We start from the raw sequence: 18,828 nt of genomic DNA, 5'->3' as shown, positions 1-18,828 counted from the left end.
TTATCACTTTCAAAATGAACATTTTCACTATAAAGTAAGATTTAAAAATTCCTTTAGGCTTATTATTCATCTGTTCACGCATATTATTCAAAAGTCCTGCAAACACGTGTATAGCTTCCAAGTTTGTTGATATATTCGGGCTCGCTGGACTACTATCATATGTGTATCTGCTAAGGAGTCATAGTAGATAGTAATTCTTGAAAAAGAAAAACATAATTATCTAAAATAAGGTGTGTGCACTTCTTAATGAATTATTGTAAGATAATTCTCTCAGATACTAAATATCCCTCATAGAGTGAGAGTAGGTGAAACAGGAATAGGCTCAGCGAGAATGTCCACTTTGCCTACATCTAAGATGAGATACAAATAATGATGTAAAGTGGTTGTGTAGGTCAGTAGGCGAGCCGGGAATAGGCCAAACGAGAAGACACTGTTACTTTCTATTGATGTATCCTGGAATCGTTGTGGATACTTCCAGCCGATAGAAAAGAGGGCAGTGGTTGGGATCCCACCTTTAAACCATAGCTTCCGTCTTATACATTCTTAGTACTGAAAAGTGATTTTAATCAATCGGACATTTCTCGAATTGCTTTTATCCAGTCCGTAATTCATCGATAGACTATTAAGAATTCGATAGTGTATCTTCTGGTTATAGTACCAAAAGATATTTAAATATGTATCATAATATGTCTGAAGTTTTGTAAGATTGTTATAATTTTTGAAAGTCATTAATAAATATATTGTTTATTTATTACAGGGAGACCAAGGCCTAATGTAACGTGGTATTTAGAGCACACAGTAATTGATGAATCTTACGAGCATAGATCAGGAGGCCTTACAGTAAATTCTTTGAATTTTCCTAACGTTGGGAGGCAGCATTTAAATGCACGCTTATTGTGCCAGGCTTCCAATACAAATCTTGTTCCGCCAAAGCGGAAGGCAGTCATTTTAAATATTAATTGTAAGTACTTGACTTGTGTTGATGAGTTCATATAAATATTTTTTTTTGTATTTGTTTATGTAGAAAATTAGTATACAATGTTCGTAATATTTTTTAAATCTGAATACTGTGTTTAAACCGTAATTTTTAAATATACTTGGTTCAAAATGAAGTACTTAGTAAAAATGTACTTTGAACACTGGCAAGTCTGTTATCATAAAAAGAAAAGATTTTATATTCTTGAATTGTTTTGTAAAATATAAATAGGCCACTTCCAAACTTTCCTTTTTTGTTAAATTACAGCGATGCGCAAAACACATAACCTCAATAATCTTAGATGATATTCTATCTTGTCTGATTTATACTAGATTTTCTCCTTTACATGTGAAGTTAAAGTGTTAACTCATTCATGTTAGGTGTTTTATTTTCTCTAATTAGATTTACTCTAGGTTTACTCCTTTACATGGAAAGTTAAAGTTCTAACTCATTCAAGTTAATTGTTATTCTTTCGTGTTATGTTTATTCTATGTATACATACTCATTCACATGGGTAGTTAAAGTGTTAGGTGTTATTTTTCATATTAGATGCTTTAGGTTTACACCTTAACATGGAAAGTTTAAGTTTTAACTTATTCAAGTTAAGTGTTATTCTTTCGTATTACTTTTATTCTATGTATACGTGGGAAGTTACTGTTAACTTATACATATTAGGTGTTACTGTTTCGCTATATGTTAGTTATTTAATGTTAGTTGGCTCTTTAATGATGGGTTTCGCATTACACATTAGATTTATTCTAGATTTACTCCTTTATATGGGAAGTTAAAGTGTTAACTCATTCATGTTAGGTGTCATTTTTTTATATTAGATTTACTCTATGTTTACACCTTTACATGGAAAGTTAAAGTTCTAACTAATTCAAGTTAAGTGTTATTCTTTCGTGTTAGGTTTATTCTATGTATGCATACTCCTTTATATGGGAAGTTAAGGTGTTAACTGATTCGTGTTAAGTGTTTCTCTTTGGTACGTGTTATTTTTTTAATGCTATATGTCTCTCTTTTACATTCTAAGTTAATGGATAACTCATTCATATTAAGATTTATTGTAAGCTTACTTCTTTATACCGAGAGTTAATGTATTAATTGATTGTAGTTAGTAGGTTCTGTTTCAGTTTATGCTTATTCTGGGTTTACTCCTTCACATGGGAAGTTAACGTGTTAATCTTTTAATGCTAAGTGGAATTTTTTCATGTTAAATCTTTCATATTTAATGTATTCTATGATTATACTTACGAAAGGTTAATGTATTAACTCTTTCATGTTAGTTGGTAGGTTTATTCTGTTTACCTTTTTAAGTTATCGTGTAAATTCTCTCACACTAGGTGTTATAATTCGAACATGGATGTTAACTTATTAATTCTTATCTTGAATCAAACACTAGTTTGTGAACGCATGAGTCATTCATAAACTTATCATTGTGTTGCAGGATGTACAATGCCTTTACTATCAGGGTTTTATTTGTCATATCAATTCAAGGAAATATTTTAGTATTACAGAGGCTATTAATAATATGTTACTCTTTCATGTTAAGCGTTACTTCTGTTAACTTTTTCAAGTTAGTCTTACTCTATGTTTCCACCATAGTATGGAAAACTAAAATATTAACTCCTTCATGCTAGGTGTTACATTTCACACATTGCATATAAATGTACTAGCTTTTATCTCGAATTGAAATATGCGGAATGCATGAACCGACGAGCCATTTTATTGAATTACCATGAATATTATAGAAGAGTCGTCAGCTCACTTTTTAAAGTGTATGTACGTTTGTAGTATTGAGTATGTGTTACTACCTGAAATACTAGTAATTGTAAACAGACTTCAACTAATTTCCTTTTTTTTTACAATGCTAGAATAAATGTGAAAGAATTGCTCAGTTTTTGTTTAAAAATATATTTGAACATGTTTAACACATTATCTTCATATCTAATACATAATTTCATTTTTTTGCAGTAAAACCACTAACCGTAAGCATAGTAACAAGAGCTCCCTACATATCCGCCGACAAACAAATCGAAGTGGAGTGTAGGTCGTTTGGATCCAAACCACAGGCTGTTATTACGTGGTGGAAAGGAAGTAGGCAGATTAAAAGATTATCAAAAAACGTAAGTATGGACATTCTATGTTCTCTTTCAATTTTACATTTAAGTTATAAAAAATATCAAAAATACAGTTTCCAGGAGAATATACGATGCAAAGAGAGACGAGGAAATGGATAAATTGCAAAACTGTGCATCAATTAACATATTGTGCATAATTAGTCGTAAATTGAGAAGTACGCTATGTAAGACATGACTAGCGTTCATTTAAGGCATATGGCTCCTTCAATAGAAAAGTGATAGGACTAACAATCGTGAGTGAGGTTTGAATATTTCCACTGCTGCAGTTAACAGAGATTACACAATTACCCCCTCTGAAAGGGAGGGGGAGGATATGTATCAGCGATGTTTCTACGCAATACTCTTTAGCCTTTAGAACAATTTTCAACATCATGTCTCATTAAGGATCATTTTTACTTTTAGGGTCAAAGCTCATACAGTTTTGGCCATCATATACCCGCTTGCTCAAATTTCTGGAAGGTTGAAGTTCATTGGCAAAAATTTGGCATATTTATCATGGGCCAAGAAAACCTACAAAATCTTACCGAGCTTGCTTTATAGGACCACTTTTACTCCTACACTTTTGAGAGGGTTGCATTTTTCTGTAGAGCTCTAAGTACTAGTAACGTGTAATAGAGTTGAAAGAAACTAAATTAGAAATCTCCAATGCACTGGAAGTGATCAGATCAATAACAACCAAACTTCTCCTGCAGAAAATGGAAAACACTTATGCAAACAGAGTCAACTATTGCAAAACCATTCGGGTATACAATTTATATCAGGTGTAAATAAAGTGCTTACAATAATAATAAACCAAACATTTTACAATTTCTCAGAAATATTGCCCTGTAACAGTTTGGCAAACAGTAGAAATACATTTTCTATCAGTGGCGGCGATTGGACGTTAAAAGTGGGGGGGGGCAAGATATGATCTGAATATTTGTATATCAATCGTAGTTTTCCTCGTCGTATAACTAATAGGATATTATCTTTCTAGGTTAAAATACTGTATATCGCAGGGGCAGCGGCTGGACGTTAAAAGTGGGGGGGGGGGGAAACATGATCTGAATATTTGCATATCAATGTTAGTATAATTAATATTATACTATCTTTGTCAGTTAAAATACCGTTTATCGTATGTCATATTTTATTAAGTAAAATTGACAAGAGCAACGCAAGTAGGCACTAGATCTTTGTACTCCTAAACAACGAAAGTGTAAGAAGAGATTTGATTCCTTGCTCATGAACATCCTAAAATTCTGTCTGGAAATTTGTTTGATCAGATTATTTAATAACAAATTTTCTAAACAAATAAATATAAATAATATTATTAATCATAGTAATGAATAATGAGGCTTGTTTTGTAAAAGTTATATTGAAACTGGGGATTAATGAACCACTTAAATTTTTAATTCCACACATGCTTATGTTATTACTCTTAGAAAATAAAAGACAGTAAATACTACAAGCATATGCTACTACATTTAAAGAAATATTTGATTTTGCAACTTCCCGAAACATGTTTGTTGCATTAGGTGCAGTTTTCATTTTCTTGGAGCACATCAAAACACAAGAATACTTAGAATCACTCCATTCCAGTTACATAAAATAATCCTAAAACTAGAATTATGTTGAATTCACTAAATTTAATTGTATATACACTCATACACCCCTAACACACCACTTCATTCGTATATTGCACTACAAAACAATGGAAAAGGTAGAAGTTGTTTCTTATTACGCTGCTTTCCCTGACATTTTAGGAACTATCAACTTTGTGAAAGTAAAGAATAAAAGGCTTTTCTTTTTTGTTCTCTCAGTTAGTTTCAAAGCAGCTGACTAACATATCGAGCCCTTGTAACAAATGAAAGTATGCTGAAATTGTTGTGCTCCAATAGGTTAATTTTAGGTTATTTTCTGTGGCAATCAAAACGCAATTTCTGTCGTTTTCTTTACTCCACAGAACACAACCAATACGTACTCTCGGAACGGCAAATATATGGCACCATTTTTTTCCTATGAACCAATAATACATACAAAAACTTTAAATTTCTAAATTAAACTATATATTAATGGATTACTTCAAAAAAGTGCGGGGGAAACTGCCCTCCTTTGCACCCCCCTAACCGCCGCCCATGTTTTCTATGCTTAAAAGCGTGTCACACGACAAGGGGAAAATTACAAGAAAATATTGAAAAATGTGTAGTCGTTTATTGCAACTTAAAAATTCACTAAATATGTGCTTGAGAAGGAAGTTCAAGCATTGTCTTAAAATATAACAAAATCACAGCCATTTATATTAGGCTCTTAAACATACATCTTAACTTCTCTTGCAGTAACTCACTTGAAGATACCTACTTACATTAGCAATCAGAGGTCCCTGGTGGTTATATGGTTAACGTACACTCCTTCGGTGCTAGAGTCCCGGATTTGATTCTCGTTTGGAGTTCATATGGTTCGGATTCCCCCTTTAACCTGAAATGAAACGAAATGAAATCTTTGAGTTTTACGTCCCACGTTATGCCGGTTACGCTAAAGGAGACGGTGATGATGAGTAATGAATGAAATGGTGGAATGAAAAAAGTGGGAGGAAACGGGAGAACCCCGAGAAAACCCACGCACACGGTGTTTGTCCACCACAAAGTTCACTTGGCGGGGGCTGGGATCGAACCCGGGACCCCAAGCACCAGAGGTGAACGCTCTACCACTGAGCCACCGCGGCCCTCCCTTTAACTTGTAGATCACCGTTTCATATTGCCTCCGTTCTGAAAGGGATAGTAAACTTCAAACCAACATATCTACCAATATCAACAGAAGCATTAAAATGTAGAAAAAAATATTGGATATGTGCAAGTGTAATGCATATTTTAGTGTATACTTCTCTCTTTACTGCCTGCATATTTGAATCTGTATTTTTGCAATTTTAACGTATATTTTCATGAAATTTTAGTGCATATCGATTCGAAATTGTCTCGTATCGACGGGCGACCTTGTGATTTCAGGATAATCATATTCTATAAAGGTAATGAAGAAAGTTCTGTCGCTTTTTCACAAACTACTTTGAACATCGATGTGTCACCTAAGACATATCTGGAAAATCAAAAATAGTCCCCCTCAGCATCGACGTCCTTCTGCCAAAGTTCTGAAAAGCCGTGGACTTCGTCGCGGTAGAACTTGGTGCGCCGTGAAACGAAGAAAGTATCAAGTGCATTTTGCACTCCTACTAGGGATTTCAACCGGCGTCCTCTAAGGTGGTTGTCCAAGGAACGGAACAGCGGACGGTGAAATGTCCGGAGAGAAAGGGAGATACAACAGTGTTCCCATCCAAGGCCTAGAATGGTGTCCTGGGTTATCCTAGCCACGTAAGGTTTAGCGTTGTCCTGTAACAGGAGGACTCTTTTGCGATTCAGAAGTGCTGGCTCAACTACTGACAATACACAGTTACATTCATGCTCTGACCAGCTAGTAGCAGTTTCCGATGCACGATGCCGCGAGCAGTCCACCAAATACACAGGAGGACCTTTTCCTTGTGCGGTGCTGGTTTCGGCTGTTTTGGAACCGGTTAACGGGATGTTAATCGATGATATTGGCGCCGTGGAGCTTCGTATAAGGCCACTTCTCATCATATGTCAGCACTCTGTACAGAAATGGCTCCTTCCTCAGATGAGACAGCAAAAGAAACCCAGGTGCCTGCTCGCGTTGCATTCTGGCCCGGAGTCAAATCATGTGGAACCCATCGACCAAACTCCACGTGCTTGCTAAATTGATGGAGACTGCTGAATTGTTTCTCCATTTACACTGAATTGTAGTCCCAGTTCCTGACATGTCTAGCCACTGTTCGCCTCAATTGCTGCCTGAAGAAATTCGTTTTGTAGGTGTTGGTCTTCCGGCACTTGGTGCGTCTTCGAGTGTTTCTGTTACTGTCCTTAAACTTGTTAAACTATCTCTGCACTGTCCGCGTAGTCACGACACCCTCACTAAAGGCGTGGCATATCTTCCACCCCGCTGCAGCGGCGTTTGACCCCAGTTTGAACTCGTACAGCATACACGCCCTTATGACTGTTTTTGGAGGTCCCATGTTCACTCTGTCCTTACGCAAGTTCAGGGTATAACTTAACTGCCACAACCAAGTAGTATGTTGGATCTACCCACACCAAGAACTGACCTTCACTTTATCTCCATTCGCATTCAACTCACGGTGTGAGGGCCAATGGAGCACAGACCTCCACAAAAATCGACATAACTTTCTTGGTTACCTCTATATTACTACATTTTGATGCGCTAAAAGATATTAAGTTGACTCTTTCTCCAAGTCATTTCGGACAGGATGGGTTCAATTGGGCACCCTAAGGCTTCATATATATATATATATATATATATATGTGTGTGTGTGTGTGTGTGTGTGTTTTAACCAAGTGTGTTACAGTGTACTAATGAACGGTGTGAACTGCTTTTATCGGTGAAGATATTTTCCTCTCTTCCTGCAAACAAAAGCTGGGATGACAATACTGTTTCTGTCATATAGATTTCTTCGATGTGGCAACACTGCACTCCATTATTATGGTAGGAGCATCTACCATAATAATGTTTTTTAGTGATTTCTTTTTTCAAACATTGATAATTTATTTAGATCCTATTATATCGTACCCACGCGTTGGGAAGTTAATCATGCACTCTTTCCATATTACTAATAACTACTGCTTGACAATGTTATGGGACAATGAAATGAATATGTGAACAGTAAAATTAAAATAAGTGAGAGGGCAGAAGATAAGAGTCTTTAACAATTGATACGTAGATGGGATTCGACTACGCGAACAAGACAGGTCGTTCAATTTTTGAGACCTTTTTCTCCCCCTCCCCCTTCTCCCCCCTACTGAAGTACAAGGGAAAGCTTTCACATTCTAGCATCTGTTTGTGTCACATGAGAATTTGGTATCTGCATTAGATGTGGTGATGTTCTGACATCAGATTATTTTTGTATAGCTTTTATATTCCCTCTTGCTCTCTATATGTCCATACTCATTTTTTTTCACGGTTCATTCGTTCCCAACATTATAACCTTGTTATCAACAATACATTTCCCTGTTTGTGTAGCCCATAGGGGATGCATAGACTACCTTTCCTCTCTCTCTCTCTGTCTTATCCTTTCTCTCTCTCAATCCCTCTCTCTCTCGCAAAATTCACTGAGAGCGTATATTACTCGTTTTGTTTATGATGTTCGACCATTGTTTATGATAGCTTTACAAACCAAATATAGTCCATGCATAGTCCATATTCTGTGTTAGACGTGGTTCTGTATTCCCTTCTTCTTTGGTAGAAAGGGTTGAATTTCATACTATTACGTATGTGCTTCTGAAAAGTCTAAGAGAGCAACATAGTTTGTTTGGGATAAGAGGTCTATGGCAAATGTCATTTGAATCAGTCATTTGGTACAGAAAATATTGACGTCATACCAAATCTGTATCCACGCTTCTTATGATGCTTATGCCCACATCGTATTGATTCCTGTGCTGAAAATACAATATTGTTCTACCAAGCTTCACTGTATTTCTGGTGCATATCAGATCTATTGTGTACTAGAAATCATATTACTTTTCAGCTTTCTTACTCTCTGGTATCATTAAGGTACTGAAATATTTTATAACAAAGGAACATAACTATATTCATTTCATATCTTACTTGTCTATCTGTCATATTCCGCATGAGAAATATCTTGAAGCAGAAAAAAAATTACACAGTCCCCCCCCCCCACACACAACGGACCCCAGGATATCAATTCGATCTATTTTGTTACATAGAATCCAAATTTCGAAACCCCAATATGATTGACCGTGTCAATTCCTTTTTTATGGGCGAAAAACTTGAGCGATTTTGGATGGAGAGGTTATACGTATCACAGCTATACAAAAAAAATGTTCTTGCAGGAAATCCCTGGGTATGGATTCGATGATGCATCCTAGAACATTTTCGTGTCTCACTTTTTCATTCCATCCCTTTATTGGCAACCTCTTATGATTTTGAAGTACTGGGCATTTTATGTGAAATACCTGGAATATGCAACAACAAACCTAATGGTTTGAAATTAATATTGAACTTGTTCAACAGTACGAAAATAAGCAACTAAGAGTGTCTTACGTATGAAATTTACAACTCACTTTCAAAATGTAGCAAAGAGATAAATGTAAGTAATGGTTATTATAACAAAGGTGCACTATAAATGAAAGCATGCGGAGACGTAAAATGTAAGTTGTCCTTGTAATTCACATAAATAATTATGAAATACTAATAAGAAAAGAATAATCAACTGTCATGTCATGTAGGGTAAGTTTAAGACACTTAGGGAGGTTCGTTCAGTAAATTCGGCCTCAGTTTGTTGATTTACGAAATGTCATGCATATTTTGGAGTTTTCTGGTGGATATTTGATTAGCAAACACGTCTTGATCAGAGGGTAGAAGGCTTCTGTTCCCGGTAGGAGCACGTGTTATTCAGATTCTCTAGGTTTTGTTCTTGGTTTTGGTTTTGAAAATGAATGATTGAAAGAATTATTTGGTTTAGAAACCATCGAAATCGAATATATACTTTAATTTCAGTGCATCATTTAAATATTATCATTTTCTCGTTTTACAAGTTAACAAATATTATAAATACACATGGGAAAAAGCTAGTAAACTTTCCCCCATCATCTAATTTCACCATAACCATTTCAAATAAGTAATAATAAGTATATATGTGAATAGATACGTAACCAAATACTTTTTTTATAGAATTGTGTGAGTTGTATCCAAATTGGAAAAATACATTGAGTAGTATGGGGAAAATAACTTGTTTTCCACTTCTAGTACAACTTGAATTATTCGTGCTGAATAACAATATTTAAAATTAAGTTTAATAATTATATATGTTAGATTATTTAATGGGAAATTCGTTACTCCTTTTCTGTAATATTTATGTTTCTCACTAGAATTTAAAGAATACCATCAACTTGGAAATTACTTAAAGGCTAAAACCGGTGAAGTAATTTTTGCCCAGGGCGGTGGACAAGCTGGTGTCATCGTCATTGCTGGGGTAACTTGGCTCTTGTAGAACTCTGGTTCCGCTACTCATACAGATTAACAGAACCAGTAGAATTATTTCTTGACAACGCAAGATACTGGAAATAATTTATACCTGTCTCTAGTATTTAAGGGAACAATATTTGAGTAACTGCAATGCAATAATTTGTTTGTTAGAGTCTTAAATAACAAATCCGGGATTTAAACTCGTCACGTTTTATTATAAAAAATAAAGTCGTATTAACAGTTTTACAAAGTTCTTGTAAGTTTCTAAATGTTTTCAGAGTTCAATAAGATCCTCGATACACAGAAGTGGCCTCGGAATAAAGGTTCAATTGTCTTCATCTCGTAGTGGTCTTATATAGGTATTAAGGATAACTCCTCTGTCTAATGGAGTCTCAGGAGTGAATGACTAAAGGATATCTCCTTTGCTCATTGCAGTCTTAAGAGATAATTAACGGAATTCTTCTTCGCTCACAGCAGCCTCAGGAGATGTTTTAAAGCAATTCTCCATAGCCTGTGGCGGCCACAGGAGGAGGTGTTAATGGGTGAGTGATCAGCGTTAAGCTGATAAATTTCTCCTTTTGAGGTATATTTTTATAGGCGTCTTCTTGAAGGGGAGACCCATGAGGGGAGATCGGCCTTCTTCGTACTTTTTCCGATTACTCTTCGTGTCTTCCTGGTGGTCTTCTTCTGTCGTCTGCTGTTTTTTAATATTTAAACATAATAACACGTGTTTGTAGTAAAGGCACGTAGTTGCTGTGCGTGAGCGTATGGAACCTTACAGTAAGAATGTTTGTTTACTACTAGTGATTTGCTCCTCAGGTGGCTGTGAGGATCCGAAGAGGTAATCGATAAAACTTCTAACTGGAAATGGCCGCGAAATCTTGCTTGCGAACTTATTTTTTTTAATGGATTTAAACACTTGATGTAGATTGGATTCAGTTAAATCCAGATACGAGTATGCTTGTAGTCAGTTCATTTCTCTTTGAAACAGGAAATTAGGAACCCATTAATTCGCAGTTTCTCTAATCTCGTCAGCTTCTGTTCTGTTCATTATATAAACGTTTTGTAGACGGTTGTTGGCAAGCATAAAAATTCTTTTTGAATACCCAATTCAGAGAAAGACATATTCAGAACGTAAAAAAAAAGACCAAAATATGCAGACACCATTCTTCAATGGCGAGGGGACAAAGTCTTTATTTATCTTGTATAATTAATTTTACTGTTTTCACATCTTGAAAAAGGAAAGGTTTACTTGGTGACAATACTGAAACCACAAAAACAAAGAAACCGCCGTACTGGGGAAGAGAGATACGGGGAGTTACAAAATAATCCAACGTTATATTGCGCTCATTTTTCTTCCTCTACTAAAGGCGTTTAAAAAAAATCTCTCAAGGTAAAAAAAAAAAAAAAATACTCAAGATGTTTTTGTAGCTTTTGTAAACGGACGACGAGATGGGTATTATGAGAGCATTAAAACAGACAAATTGCCCTTATAAAGGTATTTTCAACTAAGACCACGACGCCATCTTTTAGCAAAAGGAACATATACACCCTCAGGAGACTATTCTTAATCCGTGCTTCTGTGGGCTTCAAGCATTTCTTGTATCCTTCCCCAACACTCGTTGCTTGTTGCTCAAACGTAACTAGTATATACTGTACAGAAACTTGAAATACATTTCTTCAGTCATTTGTCTGTATTCATTATGAATATGTAAGTCTTTTGTTTTCATTTTCTTTTTTAATGGAAATAAAGAGACGAACTGTAAATCTTTTTAACTGGTGGAGTATTCTTCGTTGACGTTTTTAAAACAAAGACTTTAGAGCAGTAAAATAACAGTACTTAACATTAAGTTTTGCCACTTTAACTGTATCAAATGGTATTTTAAATAAATAGCGTTTCGTTTAAAAAGAAAATGTCAGAAGTATTCAGTGGCTAAAAGTACATATTTATAGATGAAGGTCAGAGGAACAATCAGTATAAATCAAATATTGGAACAATCAAAGGGATTCTGAGCACTTGCAGCTTTTTACAAAATATTGACGGAAATTATCAATTATTAGTTAAGCTGAATGGTATTTAAAATCTCTTATTGTTTTGAAAGAAAGATCTGTTGGATCTTCTCACAGATAAGTCCGGTTTTGTTCCAGAAACTAAGTTGTCATATATCGAGGGTCCTTGATGTCTGAAAAATCTAGAGAATAATGAGTTTTGACAGTATAAAAATCTCAAATTAACTACGTACATTACAACCTAATATTCAAACCTTTGAAGTTTTCAAAGAAAAACATTTGCGGGCTCAAACATATACTTTCCCAAATTTCTATAACAAGATTCTAAATACTATTCCAAAGATTCTAAATATATAACTAACAAACTCTATGGTCTATGGAACTCGGAGGTTTAATGCTGTGTTCACAAAAGCTCTCCATTGACTTCTATCGTTTGCCAACTGGATCCAGTTTCTACTTTGTATTTCTATTTCTGCGAGATCCATCTTAATATTGTCTTCCTATCTTTGCCTAGGTCTTCCTAATGGTCGTTTTCCGATTGGTCATCTAGTTAAAACTTTAAAAGCTTTCCATCTTGCCCACATGACCTGCCCACCTGAGTCTCCTAGATTTCATGATCCTAACAATGTCTGGTAAACCGTATAAATTATGTAGTTCCTCGTTATGAAGTTTTCACCATTCCCCATTCCCGTTCCTCTTGGGTGCGAATATTCGTCTCAGAAACTTGTTCTCGAACACTTTCAGTCTACGTTCTTTCCTCGGAGTAAGGGACCATGTTTTGCAAACACACAGAGAAACAATCATGATTATCGTTTTACATATTTTAAGCTTCAAATTCCTCGACTGAATTCGCGACGAGAAAAGATTTTGAACTGAATAATAACACAAATTCCCTGCTTTTAGTGGGCATTAAATTTCTTCCTGAATATGATTTTCATCTGTTAATATTGATCGTGGATATTTGAAAGTATCCACTGTATCAAAAGTATTATTTGATATTTTAACGCATCCATAATTTCCTGTATTACGATCCCGACAAACTTCCATGTATTTAGTTTTCTCTACATTTACTTCTAAACCCACGTCCCTGCAAGCATTTAATAAGACATCTGCTTTCTCTCTATTGGTCTCCCATAATTCCCTATTATATTTACATAATCAGCGTACGCCATAACTTGGTAAATACCATTCAACTGTAAGCCCTGGTTTTTTATTTTTCTTATAGCGATCTCCAGGACAAAGTTCAGTAATAATGGCGACCACACATCTTGTTTCAGGCCATTCTCGACCTGGAAGCTCGTGGACAAAAAATTTCCTACTCGGGCTTTACTTTGGGATTGACTTAAACATATCTTAATTAATCTAATAAGCTTTTTCCGATATTCCAAATTCTGTAAGAATGTTGTATAATGGTTCTCTCCTAACCGAGTCCTAAGCCTTTCTAAAATGAATAAGTAATTGATATGATTATATATATATATATTCTTTAATAATTAAAAAATGATGTGTATCCGTCAACAGAAATTTGTATTGAAAGGAGTCACCTAGAACCACATCTTCGCCAGATCTTATCGAATAAGAAGCCGTTTTTCTGATTTCTGAATCAAGAGGTGATTGACGGAAAGGTCAAAATTTATGTACGTTTATGCATATTTCTTTACTTTCGAAGGGCCGCGGTGGTTCAGTGGTAGAGCGTTCACCTCTGATGCATGAGGTGATTGATTTGATCGCAACTCGCACCAAGTAAACTTTGTGGTGGACAAACACCGTATGCGTGAGTTTTCCGGGGATTCTCTTTCTTCTCACTTTCTTCATTCCACCATTTCATTTATTCCTCATCATAGCCGTCTCCTTTAGCCTAGGCAACTAAATACATATTTGTTATGCAGGCTTATATAACAGGAAAGGATAGACATGAAATAAAATATTTTAGTTGAACGTTCCACAATTTTTATGCCATTTAAGCGAAAGGTGATGGATGAATATTAAAAGTGAATAATTGTTAAATTAATTTTGGTATGCTCTTCTACCGAGATTCGAACTCGGTGGCCTTGTGCGCCAAAAACACATACTCTACTCAATACACCAGCGGGGAGGGCCAAGACAGGGCAGAGGTGTTGCTCTTCGTTATTTCTTTTATTATTTCACTCATTTCTCTACTTTCAGATATTTACATAAATTTTGTTCTCCGCATGCGAAAAACAAGCATTTCAGCTAATATATATAGACTGTAGTAGGGCAAATATCAACAACCACGTTCAGTAATAAATCTTATCAAATACATTAGACTTTTCAAATGAAACTTTTTAAATTAACGTTTGAAGGCTGTGAAGTGAGGTAACGGAGATGGTGATAATGAGATTGAAGAAAGTGCACTGAGAAAAGTCCGTTGTCCGGACAGAGGTATGTTGTACAAATATACGGAATCCTCTTGCTTACTACAAAAATCAGTACGGAGCATACGTTATCCGTATGCTACATAGGCACTGCTCTTAGATGTTACATCATGCCGTTGCAGGATGCCTGATATCTAACAGTCTTCCGTATATTACATACATATATGTATGTCACGTTCGTCAGCTTTATGTTATATACGTCCATTTGTATGTGAGATCCTGACCACCTATATTGTTTCATACGAAAAGTACGTGCAGATGGAATTATAAAACATGCGTTTTCAGTTACACGTTTGCTGTACGTTAAGACCAAAAACTACAGGATTTATAAATGCAACATACGATTTTACGTATGCCACATACATTTTTCTCAATATGTGAGAATCCCGAAAAAACCCACACACATGGTATTTGTTCAACAACTTTTGGTGCAACTCTGACAATGCAACTTTTAGTCAGTATCTTACCACATCGAAATTATTTCGTAATGTAATAACGTCGGACGTACTTAATCAGATATACCTAAACCTACTCAAGGTAGCAGGTAATTCGAAATCAAAGAATAAATACAAAATTAGAACAGTATCTACAATTAAATTTGGGATTCACTGTGATAACAAATCACTTCATATTTCAACATTAGGTCTCGCGATTTTTTAATTACCAGCATGGAGACGAGATCCCTTATAATGCAGTAAACACAGCCAGTAATATGTTTCCTTTCCAGTTCAAATGTTATAATAAGGTGTCAAAAGCTACATCATTGATTGCTGCATTACAAACCAAATCCCAATATTATCATTTACTGTTGCTAAATTATATTACAAGACGCAGTAGTACTGATCTTTCAATTTAATTGATGATCTTTACAAGACTTTAGGTTCTTTTGATAATACCTACATTCGGATCAAGATTTCAAAGTACTGACAGTTCAAACCGACGTGGGAATTTGTGTTGAGAAGATAATCTACGCCAAGGAATTACGAAGATTACGGGATAGGAGCTAACCATAAACATCGTGTTAATAGCTACAAGTTGAAGGTTTTTGTAGTAAGGAACAATAACGTTTCAATGTTACCGCCTTCTAATACATATTAAGACATATTTGTCAACCGAGGTTAAAGGAACACAGCAGACGTCTCAGTTGAATATTCACGCCGTGGTAATAGGGCAAGAAGTGCTCTTTCAAATATTAATTCTTATTTTGATCAGAGTATAGTAATAGCTTCCGAACAATGTATGTTTTAGCATATCTCTGGTTAATTTTCATTTTAGGATCCATAAAGATCCATTTAAGTACAGAGAAATCAAATAGTAACACATTCGCTCCCTCGTCCGACTTTGGTCGGATTTGAATTGATGTGTATAAACTACCATGTCAAATTGAAATCAGATTTGAGCCCGCACGAAGATTTTATGTTTTAAAAATCACTAGATAATTTAGTCTGTCCTGGGTCGCAGAGATGGCAGATAAACTTTCTTTCTACTAAATAGTTAGGTGCTTCAATTTTAATTCCTCTTCTTTAAGGTCTGTTTTCTAAATATTCTGTAATCTTGTCATAGACATTTAAAAATGTTTGGCCAATACATTTAAATACCTTGTGTAACTGCTGATTGTTAAGGTGGTAGTATTTAAAGATTGATGTAACATTTTCTAAGGACCCTAAAATTAGCAAATTATCACTGAAATATGAAGTCTTCTTTTCATTCCAGAAGATAGGTGAACGTAACATACACGTTACGTATGGAAACGAAGGAATTTTAACATCTTTCATAAACATGATAATAGCCTATTCCTGCTCTAATACTAAATATTATTTACCAAAATGAAAAAAAAAAATACTTAGATTACTTACATATCTATACAATTACTATAGTAGAAGTTATAAGTTTATAGCTTAGATTCTCGAGATATTTGTCTTTCAGAAACCTTGAATATTAAATGAAATAAAGTCGTTTTAATGTTTTATAAGGTTTATTTTTTACTAAATCAAACATAAGTTTAACAAGCGGTGGAGAAATATGTGGTGAAGTAGAATGCAATTCTGACGCGTTTGTAACCTGTTAAATCTTGTAGTTATCTTTCAAAGCAATGTTTGACACTACAGACGCAAACAACAAGCGAGAAAGATAATTATATTTAGTGAAGAGGTAATGAAAAAGGATGGAATCATTTCGTTATAATTGCAGTATAGTCTTACACACACTCCTCATGTGTATGACGACGTTTCGTCTCGGGATCATGGTTGCCTGTCGAGTCAGTCTGAGTCCACGTCATGGTCAGACCAGATTCTGGCTCTGTCCTGGTCAATTCGTATCATGGGTCTGTCCGGTCATTAGATCTGGTTGTTGATGGGTCTGACCGCTTCTTTGTCTTCAAGGTCACTGACCAAGAAGTTCATGACCCATTCCATGACGGGTGACGAGTATTTTAACTGTCAGATTGGATAGTGTTTTGATTAAAAATACAGTTTTCCTCTAATTTTTGTAATGCAATTGTGAATATGAGCTAGTATAGACTTACAGTGACGAAACTTGCAGACAAACTCAAACGGCAACATTTGACTGCTACTATAACATAAAATTGTGGGACCTTGAACAAAGAGTTGAGAAAAAGACTCATAAAATGCTTCGTGTGGAGTGTTGTACTGTATGGGGCGAAAACGTGGACATTACGTAAAGGTGACGAAAACCGACTGGAAGCCTTCGAAATGTGGGTGTGGAGAAGGATGGAAAGAATTAGTTGGGTCGAGCGGAAAACGAATGAGAGAGTGTTAGAAATGGTGGGTGAGAAAGGAAAACTTTTAGATATTATTAGGAAGAGGAAGAGAAACTGGTTGGGGCATTGCCTAAGAAGAGATTGTATCATGAGGGACGTCCTAGAGGGTATGGTGGCGGGAAAGAGAGGGAGGGGGCGAAGGAGACTACAATTAATAGATGATATTAAAACAGAAAGATCATACGCGAAGACGAAAAGGTTAGCGGAGGACCGTGGAGCATGGAAGCTTCTGAGCTGCGGCAAGTGACCTGCCAATAAAGGCAGAATACCTATGATGATGATGATGATAACATAAAACGAAGAGATACGTATTTATCTAGCAAGAAAACATAACCTATAAATAAATTCGGCTTCATTATTGTTATTTTTAATAATTTGAAGAAAGTTTCCCCGCATTCTCACTCTAACAATTCTTTCCTGGCCATTCAGTTTTATTAATCATTTATCTATTTTAACCTAAAAGAGACACCGTGGTGGTTAAAGAGTTGGATGTTAAAGAGTTGGATGTTAAAGAGTTGGATGTTAAAGAGTTGGATGTTAAAGAGTTGGATGTTAAAGAGTTGGATGTTAAAGAGTTGGATGTTAAAGAGTTGGATGTTAAAGAGTTGGATGTTAAAGAGTTGGATGTTAAAGAGTTGGATGTATGTTCGCGTGATCGCGGATTGGATTCCCGGCCGGTGCTTCACCAATTTTCGGCATCCACCCAGCGTCATGAGGCAAACTGGAATGTCACGTGAATAAAAGATCTGACAGCCCCTAGGTCTAGAAAGCTCGAATTAGCGATAGGGCGACGCGACGCACTGACCACCGTTCGTCGCTAAGCTGGGCGTAGTTCCACCAATCGGTAACAGATGGCGTAGAGCGGCTTAGGCCCACAAATCGGGACGTTATGCCGAGTGGTTTGGTTTGGCTCATTTAGCCTAAAGGGCACAAATATCAGACGTTTACTTATAGATTTTATTTCATTTTCAGTAATAAATTATGTCTTTCATTACTTATGAAATGAAATGAAATAAAATATTCTACTTATGAAATGAAATGAAGTTTGTAATTTTATGTCCCACGGTTATGCTCTTTGGGCTAAAGGAGACGGATAGTTAATGAAAAGTGCATGATTATGAAACAATTGGTGGGTCAAGAATGAGGAAGGAAACGGGAGAATCTCGAGAAAAACCGACGGACAATATCGGGTATCAAACCACTGACCCCTTGCACCAGAAGTAAGCACTCTTCCATTCAGTTACCTTGCTCTGTACTGTATTCATGCCATGGGTAATTTCTATGTGAATTCTGTTCTCTTCTTTGCAGTACTCGGAAGATGGTAACTACAGTGTGAGCATACTAACTTTCGAACCAGGAATTGATGATGATGGAAAATATTTAACATGTCGAGCAGAGAACCCAGAATTTCAAATCAGTGCCTTAGAGGATAAATGGAGACTCAACGTGCACTGTAAGTACTAAATTTTATTTTCGTTTCACCAA

General features: G+C 35.7%; 1 protein-coding gene across 2 annotated transcripts in view; it reads left to right on the top strand.

Moving 5' to 3' along the window:
* Nucleotides 1–18,828, top strand: part of side-IV (sidestep IV transmembrane protein) — a 980,143-nt gene that overhangs the window by 812,463 nt on the left and 148,852 nt on the right. For both annotated transcript variants that reach the window (XM_081730407.1, XM_081730406.1), the window contains exons 5-7: nt 758–961; nt 2,951–3,102; nt 18,652–18,796. In XM_081730407.1, coding sequence (XP_081586533.1) covers nt 758–961; nt 2,951–3,102; nt 18,652–18,796 — 501 coding nt within the window. The remainder of the gene's footprint in view (nt 1–757; nt 962–2,950; nt 3,103–18,651; nt 18,797–18,828) is intronic.

The sequence above is a fragment of the Thermobia domestica genome, chromosome 11, assembly GCF_964235325.1.
Source record: "Thermobia domestica chromosome 11, izTheDome1.hap1.1, whole genome shotgun sequence".
Taxonomy (NCBI): domain Eukaryota; kingdom Metazoa; phylum Arthropoda; class Insecta; order Zygentoma; family Lepismatidae; genus Thermobia; species Thermobia domestica.
This window is presented reverse-complemented; position numbering and strand designations above follow the sequence as displayed.